The sequence below is a fragment of the Haematobia irritans genome, chromosome 2 (assembly GCF_050003625.1).
Source record: "Haematobia irritans isolate KBUSLIRL chromosome 2, ASM5000362v1, whole genome shotgun sequence".
Taxonomy (NCBI): Eukaryota; Metazoa; Arthropoda; class Insecta; order Diptera; family Muscidae; genus Haematobia; species Haematobia irritans.
Window position 1 is genome coordinate 177,091,190 of NC_134398.1, and position 22,360 is coordinate 177,113,549.

The window sequence follows — 22,360 nt, forward strand, 5'->3', positions numbered from 1 at the left end:
TATATATATATATATATGTTAAGGGACTTAATATTGCAGCTAAATTTCACAAGACCATTTGCATTATTATTTTTTTTTTTTTTTTTCATTTATTTAGATTTTTTCCTTTATTCAATTGAAAGAAAATTTCTTTTATTTAGATGTAGCACTTTCTTCATTCATACAATAATACAGATTTTATTTACTTTATTTAATTAATGGTTATGGAAAAAAATCAGAAAAAAAAACATATTACAAAAATAAATTAAAATTAAAACAAATTGGCTAAATGCATTTAAAATATTTCTGTTTTTGTTTGTTACCATTTGTCGATAGAATTTTGTATTTAATTTTTTAATTTAAAATTAAAAACATATATATTTGTATAACAATTATAAACTTAAAATGACAAATTATATATTAGAGAGATATATTAATTAATTAAGTAAAATATTGGGATTTGAGTAGGATGATTTTAAGAATTTTTTTTTTATTTTCAATTAAATATTTTGGAAAATATTAAATTATTAAAATTAATTTAATTGCTTGTAGTAATTAATATAACGATTTTTAGAAAATCATTAGATGGGTTTAAGTAAATCAGAAGAAAATGAAAAACAAAATTATGATATGCTTATTAAAATTTTTAACTCGTTGCCTATTGTTTTTTTTTTTTTTTTTTGCAAAATATATTTATACATTTTTTTTTGTGTTTTTTTCCTAACGCAGAAAAAAAACTTGGAAACTTTGATGTTTTTTTTTTTTTGCAAAACTAATAATCATAATTATAATAATATGGTTTGTAAATTTATTTATATTATTTTTTTTTCTATTTAAAATGAAAACTTGAAAACATACAATACATAAGTACATGTAAACTATGCTGTACTAGACTATTATACAAACATATATATTTTTTTTAATACTAACAGAAAATTACTAAGTAAAAATTTATTTGCATTTTGTTTTTCATAAGCTCCTCCAAAAATGACCAGTTAGCATAGCAAATGAAATATGATTTTTTAGTTGGGGGACATTAGCTGTTACATTACATATAATACCGACTCTTTTTATATGTTTCTGTGGTAAAAATAAGTTATACATTTATCTATTAATTACTTTCTTACAAAAAAATTGGATTTTCCTACTATGAAGTTAAAATGCCTACGATTTGAGACTTATGTCAATTGTACACAGAACAAAATATTTTCTTGATTTCAATCACCAAAATAATTGATAATATCAATCACCAACGGAAATGATAATATCAATCACCAACGACAATTAAAAACATAATTATTACAATTAAAAATTTAATTGATCCAATTAATTTTTTATTTTGATCTTTATTTTGATTAATTGATCTTTATTTTGAAATAAAATCACTTAAATTTTAAATGGATATTTTTTCAAGTTCAATTAAGATTTTAAATTAAAAAATTAAAATTACAATGACAATGACAATAAAACATTTGAATTACCCAAAATTAGAGTTAAAATAACCATGTTTGCAATCAACAAATGAATCGATCCAACTAATTTTTAAATGAAATTTCTGCAAATTGACACTTAAATTAATGGATCCAATAAAAAAAAAAAATAATTGATAACTTTAAACAATAAATTGATTCTTTTATAAACTTAATTAATCTACACACAAAAAAATTTTTCTCTGATTCAATCACCAAATTAATTGATCCAATTAATTTTTTAATTGAAATGTCTTCAATCACGAAAATGATAGTATCAATCACAGTTTTAATTGGGCATAGAAAAAATTCTTGATTAAAAAATTAATTGATTTTTTCAGCAAAAATCAATTAATTTTTTAATTGATTCAATTAAAAATTTAATTGATGTTGATTGCAAAACGCAATTAATTTATTAATTAAAAAAGGTAACTATTTTTAATTACTTAGTTAGATTGGCTTAGAGTTTTTATTTGGATTAAAAAATGATTGTTTGAAATACATTTTTAATTAAAAAAGTAAAAAAAAAAATCAGCACTTTTTTAACTGAATTAGTCTTCCGAATTTGATTAAAAAGTTAATTGTATCAATTAATTTTTTAATTAAACATTTTAAAAATTTCAATCATTGACTTAATTAACTTAATGTTTCTATCATGATTAAAAAGTTAATTGTATCAATTAATTTATTAATTGAAAAAATTTTCAACTTCAATTAACTTTTTAATTGGAAATATTTTGGTGATATTTTTTTCTGTGTAATTAAAAATGTAATTGGTCCAAATAAAAATTTAATTGATCCAAATAAATCTTTAATTGATTCAATTCAGTTGATTTTTATTTAGATTAAAAAATTTATGAAATAAATTAATTTTTATTATTGATTAATTAATTTTTTAATTTTTATTATTTTATTATTCTTTTAAAAATTTAATTAATCTAATTAAAAATGTAATTGATCCAAATAAATCTTTAATTGATTCAATTCAGTTGATTTTTATTTTGATTAAAAAATTAATCAAATCAATTAATTTTTATTATTGAATATTTTTCAAATTTAAAAAAAATGTTTATTGGAAAAATATTTTTTTCTTTAATTGGTTCAATAATTAAAAAATTATTGAAAAAGAAATTGCCTGATTCAATTAATTTTTGTAATAGATATTTATTCTGATAAAAAAAAATTCATGAAATAAATTAATTTAGTAATTGAATATTTTATTCACATTAAATAAACATGTTTATTGGAAAAAATATTAGCTACACAGAAAGAAATATCACCAAAATATTTCCAATTAAAAATATAATTGAACTGAAAACAATATTCAGTTAAAAATTTGATTGGCTCAATATTTTTTTTAATTGAAACAAAATCAATCACACAAATTAATTGTATTAATTAATTTTTTAATTCGAACAAGTAATTTTTGATTTTATTTGACTTTGGTGATTGATACTATTATTTCTGCGATTGAAGACATTTCAATAAAAGCATACACAGAAAAAAATATTTTTTGTCTTCAATCACGAAATTAATTGACCCAATTAAGTCAATTAATTTCGTGATTGAAGACAAAAAATATTTTTTTCTGTGTAGGTGATTTATGTTAAGGTAAAAAAAAAATAATTTTCCTTCATTGTAGTAAAAAAGAAAAACTATTTTTTTGCGGTTTACACAGAAAAAATTTTTTTGGTTTCAATCACTAAGTTAATTAATGTTTAACTGAAATTTCTATAATCACGGCAATGATACTATCAATCATTGAGGCTTATTAAAAACTTAATTGATGCAATTAATTTTTGTTATTGATTTTTATATTGAAAAAATTAATAAAATAAATTAATTTTTTAATTAAATATTTTTTTCAGATTCAATTAGAATTTTAGTTGAATAAATGTTAGTTACAAATCTGCCTTAAAAATTGTATAGGTAAGTAATAAAATGAAAAAAAAAATAATAATAATAATAATAATTTTTCTACACTGGAGTTAAAATAACTAATATTTTAAGTTTATTTCAATTGTACACAGAAAAAAATATTTCTTAATATCAATCACCAAATTAATTGAAATATCTTCAATAACGGAAATAGTACTATTAATCATCCGCACCAATTAAAAAAATAATTGGTCGAATTGAAAATTTAATTGGTTAAATTAAAACTTGATTGATCCAATTTAATTGATTTTTGTTATTGTTTTTGATTAGAAGATTAATAGCATTAATTTTTTTAATTGGACATTTTTTTTCAAATGAAAGTAAGATTTCAATTGAAAAATATTAGTGATATTATTTTCTTTGTCCTACCCAAAACCTTTGATAGGTAAAAAGTTAGGGGGCAATATAAAAGACTCCAATTAAGAAATTAATTTAAATTAAAATTGTGAATGGTCCAATTAAAATTTGATTATAAAAACTTAATGGAATGAAATAATTTTTTTAATTGAATATTTTTCCAAATTTAATATTCAAAATATTAGTGGTATTTTTTTGTATACTACCAAAAACATTACGGTGAAAAAATTAATTTTCCTACATTTTAGTTTGATTTTTATTAAATTTATTTTGATTAAAAAAATTATTTAAATCATTTAACTTTTTATTTTAATATTTTTTCAAATACAATTAAAATTTTAGTTAAAAAAATACTAGTGATATTTTTTTGTGTACTACAAAAAAATAGATAGTTTAGTAGTTAAGGCGAAAAAATTAAATTTTCCTATGCTGTAATCAAAATGACAACGATTTGAGAATTATGCCAATTATACAAAGAACAAAAATTTTGTTTTGTTTCAATCACAAAATTATTTGATGCAACACTGATAGAAAAAGTTTCGTTATATTAACGAAATGTTTCATTAAGCCAATGAAACAAAGTCGTTAATACAATGACATTTTTCGTTATTATAACGAATTTTCTCTTAATCAACATAACGTTTCGTACTATTTAAATTAAAAATTTTCGTTGGCTCAATTTTAATGAAATTTTCTTTGTGTGAAACAAATTTTTAATAGTTACTATGATTGGAGGTTATTTTTGTTTTGTTTATTTGTTATTTATTTTCTGGCTTTTATCTTCATTAATAAGTTATTGAAATCAATTAACATTTTTATTTTAATAGTGTTTCGAATTCAATTAAAAAATTAAATTTTCCTACATTATAGTCAAAATGACTCCGATTTGAGGATTATGCTGATTGTACACAGAAAAAATAATTTTTGGTTTAATTACAAAATTAATTGATACCATTAGTTTTTACTTGAAATCTTTTCAATCTCAGATCGGACATTATCAATTGCCGAGACCAATTAAAAAAATGAATTCGTCCAATTAAAAATTTTTAATAATCACACAAAAATATAATTTTCTGATTCAATCAGGAAATTAATTGTTACAATAAATTTTTTGATATAACATGTCTTCAATCACGAAAATGATAGTATAAACCACATTTTTAACTCTGGACAATCATCCTTCGCCAGAATGACGACGCGTAATTTCATTTTCAAGAATTTTATGATTTTTTGTTTTATACTAATTAAAAACAAATTGAATAAGAAATAAAAACTCAGTTTTGGTTCTCATTTTTTCTTAAATTATGGCGTCTTGAAATAAGCCATAGTCAAAATGACGAAGGATGACATTAGTGCATAAAAAATAAGGATGACCTTCCAGAGTTAATTGGGCATAAAAAATATATGATTACCAAATTAATTGATTTGATTTGAAAATTTCAATTAATTTTTTTTTTAATAAATTCAATTAAAAATTTAATTGATGCTGATTGCAATTAATTTTTAAAAACGTAACTATTTTCAATTACACAAAAAATTTGTTTTTTCTACTTCAATCACGAAATTAATTGATCCAATTAATTTTTTTAATTGAAATGTCTTCAATCACAGAAATGATAGTATCAATTAAAAAATTAATAGAATGGCAATTAAAAAATTAATTGATTCAATTAAAAAAAATAATTGATACTATTAATTTGATTTTTTTTCAATTTAAAAAATTTGTTGAATCAATTAAATTTTTAATTGAATATTTTTTAAAACACAATAAAAATTTTAATTGGAAAAATTTTTGTGACTTTTTTTCTATGTAGTTAACAAAATATTTCTAATTGTATTAATTAAACAAAATATTTCTAATTGCATCAATTAATTTTTTTGAATAAATTCAATTAAAAATTTAATTGATGCTGATTGCAATTAATTTTTAAAAAAGTAACTATTTTCAATTACACAAAAATTTTGTTTTTTCTACTTCAATCACGAAATTAATTGATCCAATTTATTTTTTTAATTGAAATGTCTTCAATCACAGGAATGATAGTATTAATTAAAAAATTAATTGAAGGTAAATTAAAAAAATTTATTGATCTAATTAAAAAATTAATTGAAAGTCAATTAAAAAATTAATTGAAGGTCAATTAAAAAATTAATTGATACTATTAATTTGATTTTTGTTTCAATTAAAAAATTTGTTGAATCAATTAAATTTTTAATTGAATATTTTTTAAAACGCAATTAAAATTTTAATTGTAAAAATTTTCGTAACTTTTTTCTATGTACACAGAACAAAAATTAACAAAATTAACAAATATTTCTAATTGTATTAATTAAACAAAATATTTCTAATTGTATCAATTATTTTTTTTGAATAAATTCAATTAAAAATTTAATTGATGCTGATTGCAATTAATTTTTAAAAACGTAACTATTTTCAATTACACAAAAAATTAATTTTTTCTACTTCAATCACGAAATTAATTGATCCAATTAATTTTTTAATTGAAATATCTTCAATCACAGAAATGATAGTATTAATTAAAAAAAATTGAAGGGAAACTAAAAAATTTATTGATCTAATTAAAAATTTTTTTGAAAGTCAATTAAAAAATTAATTGAAAGTCAATTAAAAAATAATTGATACTATTAATTTGATTTTTGTTTCAATTAAAAAATTTGTTGAATCAATTAAATTTTTAATTGAATATTTTTTAAAACGCAATTAAAATTTTAATTGTAAAAATTTTCGTAACTTTTTTCTATGTACACAGAAAAAAATTTCACGAAAAATTTTCCAATTAAAATTTTAATTGAGTTTTAAAAAATTTTCAATTAAAAATTTAATTGAGTCAACAAATTTGTTAATTGAAATAAAAATCAATCACACAAATTAATAGTATCAATTAAATATTTAATTGGATCAATTAAATTTTTAATTCACTGTCAATTAATTTTTTAATTGATACTATCATTTCTGTGATTGAAGACATTTCAATTAAAAAATTAATTGGATCAATTAATTTCGTGATTGAATCAGAAAACTTTTTTTTGTGTGTAGTTAACAAAATATTTCTAATTGTATCAATTAATTTTTGTGAATAAATTCAATTAAAAATTTAATTGATGCTGATTGCAATTAAGTTTTAAAAACGTAACTATTTTCAATTACACAAAAAATTTGTTTTTTCTACTTCAATGACGAAATTAATTGATACAATTAATTTTTTTAATTGAAATGTCTTCAATCACAGAAATGATAGTATCAATGAAAAAATTAATTGAAGGTAAATTAAAAAATTAATTGAAGGTCAATTAAAAAATTAATTGATTCAATTAAACAAAAAAAAAATTGATACTATTAATTTGAGTTTTGTTTCAATTAAAAAAATTTGTTAAATCAATTAAATTTTTAATTGAATATTTTTTAAAACTCAAAAAATTGCAATTAATTTTTATTAATTAATTCAATTACAAAAAAGATTTGTTTGTTTTCTACTTCAATCACGAAATTAATTGATTCAGTTATTTTTTTTAATTGAAATGTCTTCAATCACAGAAATGATAGTATCAATTAAAAAATTTATTGATTCAATTAAAAAAATAATCGATGCTATTAATTTGATTTTTATTTCAAGTTAAAAAATTTGTTGAATCAATTAAATTTTTAATTGAATATTTTTTAAAACTCACTTAGAAATTTAAATGACTTTTTTTCTGTGTAGTTGCCATTTTAGTTTAAAACAATATTTCTAATTGGATTGATTTATTACATTTTAGCTCAAACCCAAAAAATATTTATTTATCGATTAATTACATTTACAATAAAATTATAAATATGATTCCAAAGAAAAATCCAACTTACTTATAAACGAAAAATAAGATAAATTTACTAAAACTTTTATTGTGATGCGTTTCCAGCATAGTAGTAGTTTTTAAACAATTTATTTAGTTTTGCGGTCACAATCAAGAACCAATTTAAAATTTACTTGAAATTGCTGAAAAAATCATTTTTTTAATTAAGTATTTTTTTATTACCAATTAATTGATCCTTTTCATAATTAAAGCGATTTCATGTAAACAATTAATTGAATCAATTAATTTCATGACATGATCAGAAAAAAAAATTCAATTAACCAATTACTTGAGTTTTGAGGCCAAAATCAAAATTTTATTTGAACCAATTAAAAAATTATTTGAAAGTACCGAAAAACCAATAATTGCGTTTCCAGCATAGTTGTAGTTTTTAAGCAATTTATTTAGTTTTGCGGTCACAATCAAGACCCAATTTAAAATTTACTTGAAATTGCTGAAAAAATCACTTTTTTTTATTACCAATTAATTGATTCTTTTCATAATTAAAGCGATTTCATTTAAACAATTAATTGAATCAATTAATTTCATGACATGATCAGAAAAAAAATTCAATTAACCAATTACTTGAGTTTTGAGGCCAAAATCCAAATTTTATTTGAACCAATTAAAAAATTATTAAAAAAGTGCCGAAAAACCAATATTTTTTTTTATTGTAATTAATTTTGTGATTTCGTTATTGACGCAATTTCAATAAAAAAAATTAATTGGATCAATTCATTTCGTGAAGGAAGCAGTAATTTGGGCATTTTTATGTTTCCTTTCACCATAAAAATAATCAGTAATGATAGGGTAATAAATTAGCCGTAATACATCTACGGAAGGAATTCCAATTAGGTTAGGTTAGGTTAGGTGGCAGCCCGATGTATCAGGCTCACTTAGACTATTCAGTCCATTTTGATACCACATTGGTGAAGGAATTCCAATTAAAAAATTATTTGGATCAATTAATTTCGTGAGGGAATCTGTAAGAATTTACCAAATCTTTTTGCTCGATTTATAACCTTTTTTTTATATCTCAAATATGTATATTTCAATTTCAATTATTTTCCGTCAGTGTTTAAAATAATAATGATAAATAATTTAAAAATTAACAAAAAAGAAATAATAAATTTCATATTTCGTCATTACAACAAAGAACTTTTTATTTTTACTATGGGCCATTTTGGAGTAGTTACGGAGAGTTACGGAGGAATTCTGGTAATCCTCCATTACAATTCCTAAAAAGACTGTTTGATTCTTTCAATTTCTAACAAACAAAAAATAAAATGCTCTATACACATTGAACCTATAGATTTCTGGCTTACTTTCAATTTCATAATCAATAACCTAAAACTTCCTGCTGAAGGTTGGACCACTCTTATACACAAAAACAAAAATTATTATTTCTAATTTTTTCTTTACAGTTTTTTTTCTGTTAATGTAAATTTAAAACAATTCTCTTTTTTTTATAATATTTTGTTTTGTTGTTGTTTTTAATAAAACATTTCATATTTAAAGAAATTTCTTGATTTTCTGGAACCCATTAGTAAATGTTGTTGTTCTTGCCTCTCTAAATTATCTTCAGCATCGTCGTAATAATCATCATCACCATAATCATAGTCATCATTATCACTTGCCTCTATATTAACAGCTACAGCTCCTTCATACTCTTGCCATTGGGATGGGAAGAGTCCATCCCTATTTTCTTGTCCATCTTCGATGACTTCCATTTCTCCTCCTTCATCTTCGTGTTCATGTTGCTTTACTCAAATAATACTTTCATCATTGTTGCGGGTCAAACGTATGGTTGTGGTTGAAGTGGTAGCACTGCTACCCTCGCCATCACTTGCACTACGGGGACGACCATTGGCATCGGTATTGGATATTGTGGTGGTTACCACAATATTCTCATCATCATATAAATCGAAATCCTCGTCGTTATCATCATCATAGTCTGAATTGGAGGTGGATAGAAGGGCTGTGGTCACATGACTCTTTTTATTGCTACCACCACTTAGGCCGGAACTATTGGATGCGCTGGTACCAACAGCGGGGCCCATACCCATGCCCATGCCACGTCTTATTTGGGCCCGAGGTGTTAATTTTGGTAGCAGGGGTTCTCGTCCGCTTCGTAGTAATTTTTCACTATTCGTACTGGCATGATTGGTACGTTCCGCTTCGGCTAACATTGCCTCCCACTCTTCACCCTGGGGTTCGCACAGTGATTTTGAATATCCATGGTGATAAGATTCCTCGGGGATAATGTCTCTGTATAGGGTGTTTTTGTTTTTTTTTTTTCAGTGTAAATATGTGTATTGATTTTATTATTTTTTTTTTTTTTAAGAAAAAGACATTCGTTCGTGGATTTTCAATGGATGATTTCGTATTTTTGTGGATTTGTTTTTGGATTTTTGTTGAAAGAGAAAAAAATGTAAAGTTCAAAAAGATTATGAGATGAGTATGACACTATAAGAAATAATTTTGTTTGTTTTTTTTTTTATTTTTGGCAAAAAAAAAATCGAAAATAAAAATTATCATGTAAGAAAAAATTTAAATGTTATTGGTCTAAAACAAACATCAGGAACGTACACAGATTTCTGTTTTGGGGTAGGAGTAGAACAAGGTCCAGAGGGACTCTGGTTAGCCAAGAAAATTTTCTATGAGGGCAAAAAAAATTGTCACAGGGACCCTGGTCGTCAGTCCTCCTCCCTCTGTGTACTTCCCTGCTGCTCATACTTTTAAAAAATTATTTATTTTTTAATTGTTATTACAGAGTGAATACAGTTGGCACAGTTATTCAACGTGGTCTATTTAACTGGTGATATGCATAATTAAATATTTAAATATTTTTAGGGAATTAATTGAGCATCTATTAAATTTTAAAAATTTATAAAAAAAAAAAATAATTAAAAATGCCAGTTTAAAAATCCAAATTATTATAGATACTTCAAATTAAAAAATTTGTTCTTAATTCCAAAAAAAAAAAAAAAATCAATCAAAGATACAAAATCTTCAAAATATGTCTTATGGCGATTTCGATTGGAAAAAAAGGTTCAACATTCTCGAAATTGATTGCCACATATGAAGGACACTGTCATACATTTTGGATCCTGTATCCCTCAAAATGTTATGAATTAATAATAACTTTGGAATGACACTATCATTTGGGCGAAAATACAATGAGGGAAAAAGTAGTGTAACACCAAGGCAACATATTTTTTGCGAAACGTAAACGCCCTTAGACTATATTTGAAGCGTTTTTATCTTCAATTATAAGATTCTATATTTCAACTAATTTAAGGACAATTTCTTGAAATCAAAAATGCGTTTCTTTACTTTACGGAAAATTTTCCTTAGTTCAAAGACATACGATTTTAACAGAAGTACGCAAATTTCCACAATGTGTGTCCTAGATTTATCCCACCTCAGTAATGCTGGTGACATTTCTGAGGGTTTCTAAGCTTCTCTAAGTGGTTTCACTGCAATGTGGAACACCGTTCGGACTCGGCTATAAAAAGGAGGTCCCTTGTCATTGTGCTTAACATGGAATCGGGCAGCACTCAGTGATAAGAGAGAAGTTCACCAATGTGGTATCACAATGGACTGAATAGTCTAAGTGAGGCTGATACATCGGACTGCCACCTAACCTAACCATACCCTCCATCATTGGAATGGGGGTATATTAGCTTTGTCATTCCGTTTGTAACACATCGAAATATTACTCTAAAAACCCATAAAGTATATATATTCTGGGGGGTCGTGGTGAAATTCTGAGTCGATCTAAGCATGTCGGTCCGTCCGTCCGTCTGTCTGTTGAAATCACGCTAACTTCCGAACGAAACAAGCTATCGACTTGAAACTTGGTATAAGTAGTTGTTATTGATGTAGGTCAGATGGTATTGCAAATGGGCCATATCGGGCCACTTTTACGTATAGCCCCCATATAAACCGAGCCCTAGATTTGACTTGCGGACTCTCTTGGAGGAGCAAACATCATTCGATCCGGTTGAAATTTTGTACGTGGTGTTAGTATATGATGTCTAACAACCATACACAAATTGGTCCATATCGATCCATAATTATATATAGTCCCCATATAAACCGATCCCCAAATTTGACCTCCGGAGCCTCTTGGAGGAACAATATTCATCCGATCCAGTTGAAATTTGGTATGTGGTGTTAGTATATGGTCTCTAACAACCATGCAAAAATTGGTTCATATCGGTCCATAATTATATATACCCCCCATATAAACCGATCCCCAAATTTGACCTCCGGAGCCTCTAGCAGGAACAAAATTCATCCGATCCAGTTGAAATTTAGAACGTGGTGTTAGTATATAATCTCTAACAACCATGCAAAAATTGGTCCCTATCGGTCCATAAATATAAATAGCCTCTATATAAATCGTCCATAATTATATATAGCCCCCATACAATCCGATCTCCACATTTGTGTTCCGTAGCCTCATGGAGGAGCAAACATCATTCGATCCGGTTGAAATTTTTTACGTGGTCTCTAACCAACCAACCATGCTTGAATTGGTCCATATCTGTTCATAATTATATGGTATATAGCCCCCATATAAACCGATCCCCAGATTTGACCTCCGGAGCCTCTTGCAGGAACAAAATTTTTTCGATCCAGTTGAAATTTAGTACGCGGTGTTTGTATATGATCTCTAACAACCATGAAAAAATTGGTCCATATCGGTCCATAATTATATATAGCCCCCATATAAACCGATCCAGAAATTTGAACTCCCGAGCCTCTTTTAGGAACAAAATTCATCCGATCCAGTTGAAATTTGGTACGTGGTGTTAGTATATGATGTCTAACAACCATGCAAAAGTTGGTCCATATCGGTTCATAATTATATAGCCCAAATATAAACCGATCCCCAAATTTGACCTCCGGAGCCTCTTGCAGGAACAAAATTCATTCGATCCAGTTGAAATTTGGTATGTGGTGTTAGTATATGATCTCTAACAACCATGCAAAAATTGGTCCCTATCGGTCCATAATTATATATAGCCCCCATATAAACCGACTCTTAGATTTGGATTGCGGAGCCTCTTGGAGGAGCGAAATTCATCCGATCCAGTTGAAATTTGGTACATGGTGTTAGTATATGGTATCTTACAACCATAGACAATTTTTATCCATATCGGTTCATAATTATATATAGTCCCCATATAAACCGATCCCCTGATTTGTACTCCGGACCCTCTAAGAGGAACACGATTCATCAGATCCAGTTGAAATTTTGTGTTTTGTGTAAGTATATGGACACTAAAAACCATGCTAATATTAGTCCATATCGGTTCATAATTATATATAGCCCCTATATAAACCGATCCCCAAATTTGACCTCCGGAGCCTCTTGCAGTAACAAAATTCATCCAGTTGTAATTTGGTACGTGGCGTAGTATATGGTCTCTAACAACCATGCAAAAATTATTCCATATCGGTTCATAATTATATATAGCCCCTATATTAACAGTTCCCCAGATTTGGGTTTGGAGCCTTTTGGAGGAGCAAATTTGAACTCCGGAGCCTCTTGCAGGAACAAAATTCATCCGATCCAGTTGAAATTTGGTATGTGGTGTTAGTATATGGTCTCTAACAACCATGCAAAAATTGTTTCATATCGGTCCATAATTATATATAGCCCCCATATAATCCTATCCCCAGATTTGACCTCCGGAGCCTCTTGCAGGAACAAAATTCATCCGATTCGGTTGAAATTTGGTACATGGTGTTAGTATATGGTCTCTAACAACCATGCAAAAATTGGTCCCTATCGGTCCATAATTCTTTATAGAGCCCCATATAAACCGACCCCCCAGATTTGGATTGCGGAGCCTCTTGGAGGAGCAAAATTCATCCGATCCAGTTGAAATTTGGTATGTGGTGTTAGTATATGGTCTCTAACAACCATGCCAAAATTGGTCCATATCGATCCATAATTATATAAACCGATCTCCAGATTGGAAGTCCGGGGCTTCTTGGAGGAGCAAAATTCATCCGATCCAGTAGAAATTTGGTATGTGGTGTTAGTATATGGTCTCTTACAACCATGCAGAAATTGGTCCATATCGGTCCATAATTATATATAGCCCCCATATAAACCGATACCCAGATTTGACCTCCGGAGCCTCTTGGAGGAACAAAATTCATCCGATGCAGTTGAAATTTGGTACGTGGTGTTAGTATATGGTCTCTAACAACCATGCCAAAATTGGTCCATATCGGTTCATAATTATATATAGCCCCCATATAAACCAATCCCAAAATTTGACCTCCCGAGCCTCTTGCAGGAACAAAATTCACACGGTCCAGTTGAAATTTGGTACGTGGTGTTAGTATATGGTCTCTAACAACCATGCAAAAATTGGTCCATATCAGTCTATAAATATATATAGCCCCCATATAAACCGATCTCCAGATTGGAAGTCCGGAGCTTCTTGGAGGAGAAAAATTCATCCGATCCAGTCGAAATTTGGTATGTGGTGTTAGTATATGGTCTCTAACAACCATGCAAAAATTGGTTCATATCGGTCCATAATTATATATAGCCCCCATATAAACCGATCCCCAGATTTGACCTCCGGAGCCTCTTAGGGGAGCAGAACTCATCCGATCCGGTTGAAATTTGGTACGTGGTGTCTCTAACAACCATGCAAAAATTAGTCCATATCTGATATATGCTATATATAAACCGATCCCCACATTTGGCCTCCGGAGCCTCTGGGAGAAAAAAATCATTCGATCCGGTTGAAATTTTGTACCTGGTCTCTACCAATGCTCATATTGGTCCATATCGGTCCATAATTATATGGTATATATCCCCCATATAAACCGATCCTCAGATTTGACTTCCGGATCCTCTTGGAGGAGCAAACTTCATTCGATTCGGTTGAAATCTGGTACATTGTGTTAGTATGTGGCCGCTAACAACCATGCCAATACATGGTAGAGGGTACATAATAGTCGGCCTGGCCGAACTTACGGCCGTATATAGTTGTTTTATTTGAAAAAAAAGGTTTAATTCCAGTTGAAAAAGGTTGCATTTGTTTTGAAAAAGGTTTCATTTGTTTTCAAAAGGGTTCCATTTGAAGTGAAAATCATTCTTTATTTTTGGATATTTATTATTATTGTTTAAGTTTAAATGTCGGTATTTTGTGTTTCGTATAAATTAACTTATTCGTTGTCAAATGTAATCCTGCAGTTTAAATTTCTCTACTTCTTTCTGCCTTTGGGTACGAAAATAGGGACATTTTCTGACGAGTAAACCGGCAACAACCCTGCCTTTCGAAACACTCCAAGCCTTTCTCCATTCCTATGGCTACTTTGGATTTTTTTTCTACAAAGTTAAATATTAATCCCCAAGCAATTATTTATTAATAAAATCCCAATTAATTTCGTACTAATTCTAAAGTACATTGTTTTATTTATTTTTTTTTTTTTTTGATATTGGGAAGTAATTAATAATTACTGTCGAATCTGTGCCAACTATAATCGCAATCTGTAAAACTTATATTATAAAAAAAAAGGTTAATCAATTATGTTTATGAATAATATTAAATATTGGCTAAGGATCGAAAATTCGTATATATTATAATTAGCCTTTATTCAATATTATAGAACATGCTATACATGTTAATAAAATGTTAACATCCAATTAATTAGTCTAATTATAAGGCGTGATTGTTAATTGAGAATGGCAAGTGATGTTTTAAAGCTTGTTGAGTAGAAAAATTAAGCAAAAGTTAAGAGAAATAAAATCGAAATACAGAAAAACCTCAATATAACCAGGCTAGAAAAATTCAAAATCTCAATTTTTATTTATTAACATATTAATATTTTTCTTTGTTAAAATTCCATGAAATGTAATTCCTTGTTATATCGAAGTTTAGCTATATTTAAAAATTTGTTTTTAGTTGAACTCGAATAATAGTTTGTGTTATTTAAAAAATAAAGCAACAAATAGTCATACATGCAAATAAAGAAAATAGACCAATGGTGTAGAGATAGATTATTAAGCAATAGAGTTACAAATAGATTTGAATATATTAAATTATAAGAAAATAAAATCGTATATAGCTTAAGGTTCTGTTAATTAAGTACCTATTTTTGTTTAGCATTATTCTATGAAAGGTTAACATTGTAATGTTTGGATTAACAGAGCTTATTATTACATTTATGAATAACATTAAATTACAATTCAAAACATGCACTCCATATATATTAAATAAAAAAATAATAATATTTTATTTTTATTTTATATCAATAACACATTGGAGAAAAAAAAACAAAACATGTGGAAAACAATACAATTTTGTTAGATTTAAAATAAATTCGTATTTTCAAACTAATATCATTTTTTCTTTCATGTTAATTTCTATACAATTGTTAATACTGTTAATCAATAATGTTAGACGTGTTTTATTGTTATAAGAATTGTTTTTAAAGTTATGAAACTATGTAAGCACACATGTTGAATATATTATCGAAAGAAAAGAACTTAAACAGCAATTAATGAAATGATAAATTATATGTTTAAGTAAGGTCATATTATATTTAATCAGTTTTATAATTTTTGATCAAAAGTTATATTTTCGAAATTCTAATGAAATGGAATAAAACATACAATTTATCTTTCAATGTTTTGCTGTTTAAATACACATTTCTTATGGCATATTTATTTGTAATACAACATCATATACGAAACTATTAATATAACTATATATTAAATTCATGGTATGTAGGAATAAAAACAACTGAACATTTTTCTATAGAAATCATATATGAAAACAAATTAATCAAAATTTTAATATTAGTTTAATTTTAATTAAATTGAATCTTGCATTTAATTTGAATTTTCAAATTGAATTTTATTTTTAATTTTCATTTTTATGCATTTCCATTTTAATTTTCAATTTAATTTTATTTTTGACTAAATTAATAAAATTTAATAATAATTTAATTTTACTTAAATTAAAATTTTATTTATACACTAACTTGAATTTTGTGTTCATTTTAAATTTGAATTTTATTTTTAATTTTAATAATTTAATTTTTATTGAAATTTTATGTATACATTAAATTGAATTTTGGGTTTATTTTGAATTTAAATTTGAATTTTATTGTTTTTAATAATATTGTTTTAATTTTAATTTTCATCTGATTTTGAATTGTAATTTTATTTTTAACTTTAACTTTAATTTTCTATTTAATTTTAATTTATTTTTTTTTTTTACTAAATTAATAACATTTCATAATACTTTAATTTTATTTCAATTGAAATTTTATTTATACACAAACTTGGATTTTGCGTATAATTTGAGTTTAAATTTGAATTTCAATTTTAATTTACTTTTATTATTTAATTTGAAATCAATAAATTTTAATAAAAATTTAATTTTAATAAAATTGAAATTTTATGTATACATTAAATTGAAATTTACGTTTAATTTGAATTTCATTTTTATTTCCATTTTTTTACTTGTAACTTTAATTTCAATTTATTAAATTTTTAATTTAATTTTACTTTTTACTAAATTACTAAAATTTAATAACAAATAAATTTTAATTAAATTGAAATTTTACGTGTATACTAACTTAAAATTTGAATTTAATTTGAGTTTAAATTTGAATTTCATTTTTAATGTAGTTTTATTATTTAATTTGAAATCAATAAATTTTAATAAAAATTTAATTTTAATTAAATTGAAATTGTATATATACATTAAATTGAATTTCACGTTTAATTTGGATTTGAATTTTATTTTTAATTTTCATTTTTATTTCCATTTTTTTCTACTTGTAACTTTAAATTAAATTTCAATTTTTAATGTAATTTTGCTTTTTACTAAATTAATAAAATTTAATAAAAAAATAAATTGTAACTAAATTGAAATTTTATTTATATACTAACTTGAAATTTGCATTTAAATTGAGTTTAAGTTTGTATTTTATTTTTAATTTAATTTTATTATTTAATTTGAAATTAATAAATTTTAATAATAATTTAATTTTCAATAAATTTAAATTTTATGAATACATTAAATTGTATTTTGTGATTAATTTTATGTTTAATTTTTTTAAATTTAAATTTTATTTTTTACTAAATTAAAACAATTTAACAATAAATTAATTTTAATTAAATTGAAATTTTTGTATACATAAAATTGAATTTTGGGTTTATTTGAATTTTCGTGTTCATTTTAATTTTAATTTCCATTAATTTTAGTTTTTCAATTTTAATTTTAATTTTACTTTTTATTAATCATAAACATTTAGTAATAATTTAATTTTAATTAAATTGAAATTTTATGAATGCATTAAATTAAATTTTGCATTTTTTTTTTAATTTTAATTTTAATTTTCATTTTTATTTCAATTTTAAGTTTAACTTAATTTTACTTTTTACTAACTTAATAAAATTTAATAACAATTTAATTTTAATTAAATTGAAATTTGAATTTTTCGTTTATTTTGACATTAAATTTGAATTTTTAATTTTCATATTTAATTTGAAATTAATAAATCTTTATAATAATTTAATTTAAAATAAATTCAAATTGTATGTATCCACTTAAATTTTGCATTTAATTTGAATTTTATTTTTCATTTTTATGTGCATTTTAACTTTAACTTTTCATTTTAACTTTAAATTTTCAATTAATTTTTTTAATAAATAAAATTTAATAATAATTTAAATTTGTTAAATAGAGATTTTATTTATGCACTAATTTAAATTTTGCGTTTAATTCGATTTTAAATGTGAATTTGAATTTTATTTTTAATTGGAATTTTACTTTTAATTTTATTTGTGATTTTAATGTTGATTATAATTTTAATATTAATTTTTATTTAATACAATTTTTATTTTTTAATTAAACATTAATTTTAATTCAATCTCTGAAATTAAAATGGAGAAAACTATTTACTCTGTCCTTCAAGGACAAGGACTATTGAATTGCGGTTATCTCAGAGTAGCAAAATCCCCCCCCCCCCCATTCCTAGCTTTAAACAAACAATATTTTTCCTAAGTTTCTTCACGGGTAAAGCTTCATAATTTATTGATCAAAGGATAAACCCGACTGGCTACGTATAAACCTGACCATCGATAAATATTTGCATACTTTTAGGTGCACGAATTATTTCTAAATGTACACAATTTGGTAATGGAAATACATTTCCCAAATAAAATGCGAATACAGAAAGTATCATTGATATAAATTAACCACAAATCCTCATAATTTATTGATTTTGCTTCTAAAACTGCCAATTAATATATTTGCATACTTTTAGGGATACGATTTAATTCTAAAAGGAAGAAATATGGTAACTAAAATATATTTATAAAATTTATTAATAATAACTGCATAAAACCACTTGAAAGAATACAAATATTTTAATGGGAATTCGCATTGCTTTGACAGATAATATTTCAATTGGAATCCACATTGCATTGACAGATAATGAAAAAGCAATAGGCCAATGGTAAATAACTCCTGCAAATTTGTTTAGTTTGAAATTATTTTAATTTAATTTTAATGTAAATGTTAATACTAATTTAAGTTATAAATATAAGTTTTTCTTCAAGGTTTATTTTTCAAAATTTACTGAGTAGGGTATAACCCCGTTTGCCTACATCTTAAAATGTCCATTAATTTATATCTGCATACTTTTAGGGGTACGATTTAAATTCGAAAAATAAGCAATTTGGTAAAGGAAATGTATATTTTTTTTTAATTTAAACACAGTTGTACAATACGTTTCATCACATTAAACAAAAAGAAGAAGAACATATTAATCGCTCATGTGGAGCAACGGTAACACTGATTTTGAAATCTAACATATTTAATGCTTTGAGAACTGCATATACCCGACTGAAAGTATGCAAATATTGCAAAGGGAATTTTTTTATTGATGATAAAGGATTTTTGAAATTATTTTTATACTTATATTTAAATATTGATTTAAATTTAGTTTTTAATTTTTAAATTAAAGTTTTAATTTATTTTAATTTAAATTAATTTCTTTTCTAATAACATTTAATACAACATACCATGAATTTAAAATAGTCTAGACAATAATTTCAAATTATAAAATTTATAACTAAAAATTGTGTTGAATTAATTAATACCAAAAAAAAAACAAAAACAATACTGATGATATATGTTGTACTTACATTTGCAAATTTAGTATTTTCAATATAAGTTAATACCAATTGATTCAAATATTTTTCCTTTTGTTAATTTATATACAACGTTTTGGAATATGTACATAAGGAAGAAATTATTAATTGCTTCTTTTGTTTTATTGTTTAGTAATAAATTCGTTTTGTAAGTATATTTAATTAATGAAATCCATTATGATTATTATATTGTTGATATAGAAAAATTGGATGGCATGCTCTGTTATATAGAAAATGTTTAAAAGGAGGTAGGCATTTAAAGTCGGACAGACTGCTTGGGGTAATGTGTTATCGATCGATGAGTAATCTTCTCAATCCTGTGGCATCAAATTGTTTTTCACTTTTAAATTTCTTCATTTTCTCTCCATTGGTAATGTGTTAGGTAGGTAGTAGTAGTAGTAGTAGTAGATATAGTAGTGTTTTCATTTTTGTTTTTAGTTTTCATTTAACATTTAACTACAAAATTAACTACATGGCTCATTGGAAAAATAACTTAGTTTTGTTTAAGTTTGATAGTAGTAGTGGTAGGGGTATTGGTATTGGTAGTAGTAGTAGTAGTAGTAGTGGAGTGATGAATATTATGTTTCTCTATCATTATTACAATCGCTAAAAGAAAGATTTATTGAAGAAAACCATTGTCAGTTTTTGTTTTGTTATCGTTCTTCTTTAGGTTAATAATTAGAAAATGGACGTACAGTTAGTTTTTGGGAGTTAATTTTTAGTAAATAATATAATTTCTTGTTGGTAAGGTGTAACAATAAAACACGTAGTAGTTTTTATTTTTTTTAACTTGTATATAAAATTTTTAATTTGTAAAATATATATATATATATATATTTTTGAAATATTACATATAAATAAAACACAAATTTTTAAGGGGGCGGGGGGACCTTTTTAAAGTGGGGTAAGATTTATTTATTGATTAAACAACAAAATTGTATTGGTTTTGTTAGTTGATATTAGATTTTATTAATAATAATAATAATTTTTGTGTTATATTTTTTTTTTAATTAAATATTTTTTGAAAAAATATATATGGTACTCCTCAATAAAACTAAACCAAATAATTATACACACATATTTTGTGCAAAATAATTTTAATTTAAAGAGACCTGTTAGTTATCTTCACTGAAAAAAAAAAATAATAAAATTTGTCTTCAATCACGGAATTAATTGATTCAATTAATTATTAATTAAAATTTCTTCAACGACAGAGAAATTATAGTATCATCCATCAACGTCAATTAAATCATCAATGTATACAATTAATTTTTAGTGTAGATTTTGGTATAATTAATTTTAGTGTTGATTAAATTAATTTGTGTAGTCTATTACATTTTTAATTGATTTTTTTTTTCAAAACTTTAATTAAAACAAAAAATATTGGTAAGATTTTTCTTGGTGTTTAATTAAGGAACTATAAAAAAGAGTTTTATATTTTTTTCTATTTTCTGAAAAATTTAAATTTAATTTTTAATTAAAAAACTGAATTTTTAATTAAAAAACAGAATTTTTAATTAAAAAAAAATAAGGCCAATATTTTCCCTGATTTTAATTAAGAAAGGAGAAGGTTCAGTGGTTGAAACTAGAAGTGCCCATATGTAATAGGTACTTTTAGTTAAATGAGGTATCACAATGGACTGAATAGTCTAAGTGAGCCTGAAACTTAATCGGACTGCCACTTTAACCTAACCTAATTAAGGAACTATAAATGAGTTTTATATTTTTTTCCACCCCATGACAACCAATGTTAACTGCAATGTTTTTGATTCGCTTCCGGTTCTATTTTCATTGCTTTTTGGATAAACATTTTTTTTAATTTAAAGCTTCTACATATGCAGAATGCATCAGAACATTTGTTTGAGTTTTAGAGTTTAGTTTCCGATATAAAACCAATTTGACATATATTTTGTCTCGACACTTAATATTTCCAATGTTAGGCAAACCGGTTAAAATTGCGGTGTTTAGATGTTCAAAAGTTCAAATTGCGTGAATGTCGGTTAATATGGGGGCTCTATCAACCCACAAGGGTCGGTATAAACCAATGCCGACCTTGATCTTTGTGGATTTAAAATACCGTAAATCGGTAGATTTAGGACTAACATATAAGAGGATTATGGTTAAATATGGACCAATGCGGCACACTTATATGTGGACCTAAGACCGACTTCTAGATTTCAGATTTCAAACAAATTGGATAAATTTGCGGTGTTTTGTCAGGGTAATATCAAGAAAACATCTACCTATATATGTTCCGATAATTTGGCAAAACTTCTTTGTGAACCTAAATTCCCCTAAATTTCTAGCTTCAGGTAAATAGTAAAAAGAAAAATGCGGTTTACAGAAGCCCAAAAAATCAATTTAGGCTATAGCAAAACATGGACCGAGAAAAACCGATTCGACAAGGGTCTTTTTGGAGCTAAACTACCGACACATTTTTGATTTAAAACTAATAGGATAAGAATTGTCTAGAAGCCTTCGGGAGATGGGTTTGTATCTGGCCAACACTAAAACATGGACCGATGCGCATCGCATTTGGCACTTTTATTTTTGGACC

The 22,360-nt window shown here is 24.9% G+C and overlaps 1 protein-coding gene across 15 annotated transcripts in view; it reads right to left on the reverse strand.

The window, feature by feature from the left end:
* Window positions 1-8,725: 8,725 nt before the first annotated feature.
* Nhe2 (Na[+]/H[+] hydrogen exchanger 2) overlaps window positions 8,726-22,360 on the reverse strand; it is a 169,501-nt gene continuing 155,866 nt past the window's right edge. For 14 of the 15 annotated variants that reach the window (XM_075296924.1, XM_075296913.1, XM_075296920.1 and 11 more), the window contains one exon: window positions 8,726-9,863. In XM_075296924.1, coding sequence (XP_075153039.1) covers window positions 9,362-9,863 — 502 coding nt within the window. In that variant the 3' untranslated portion in view covers window positions 8,726-9,361. Of the gene's footprint in view, window positions 9,864-19,877; window positions 20,410-22,360 lie in introns of those variants that run through there. The other variant, XM_075296925.1, reaches the window with a different exon arrangement.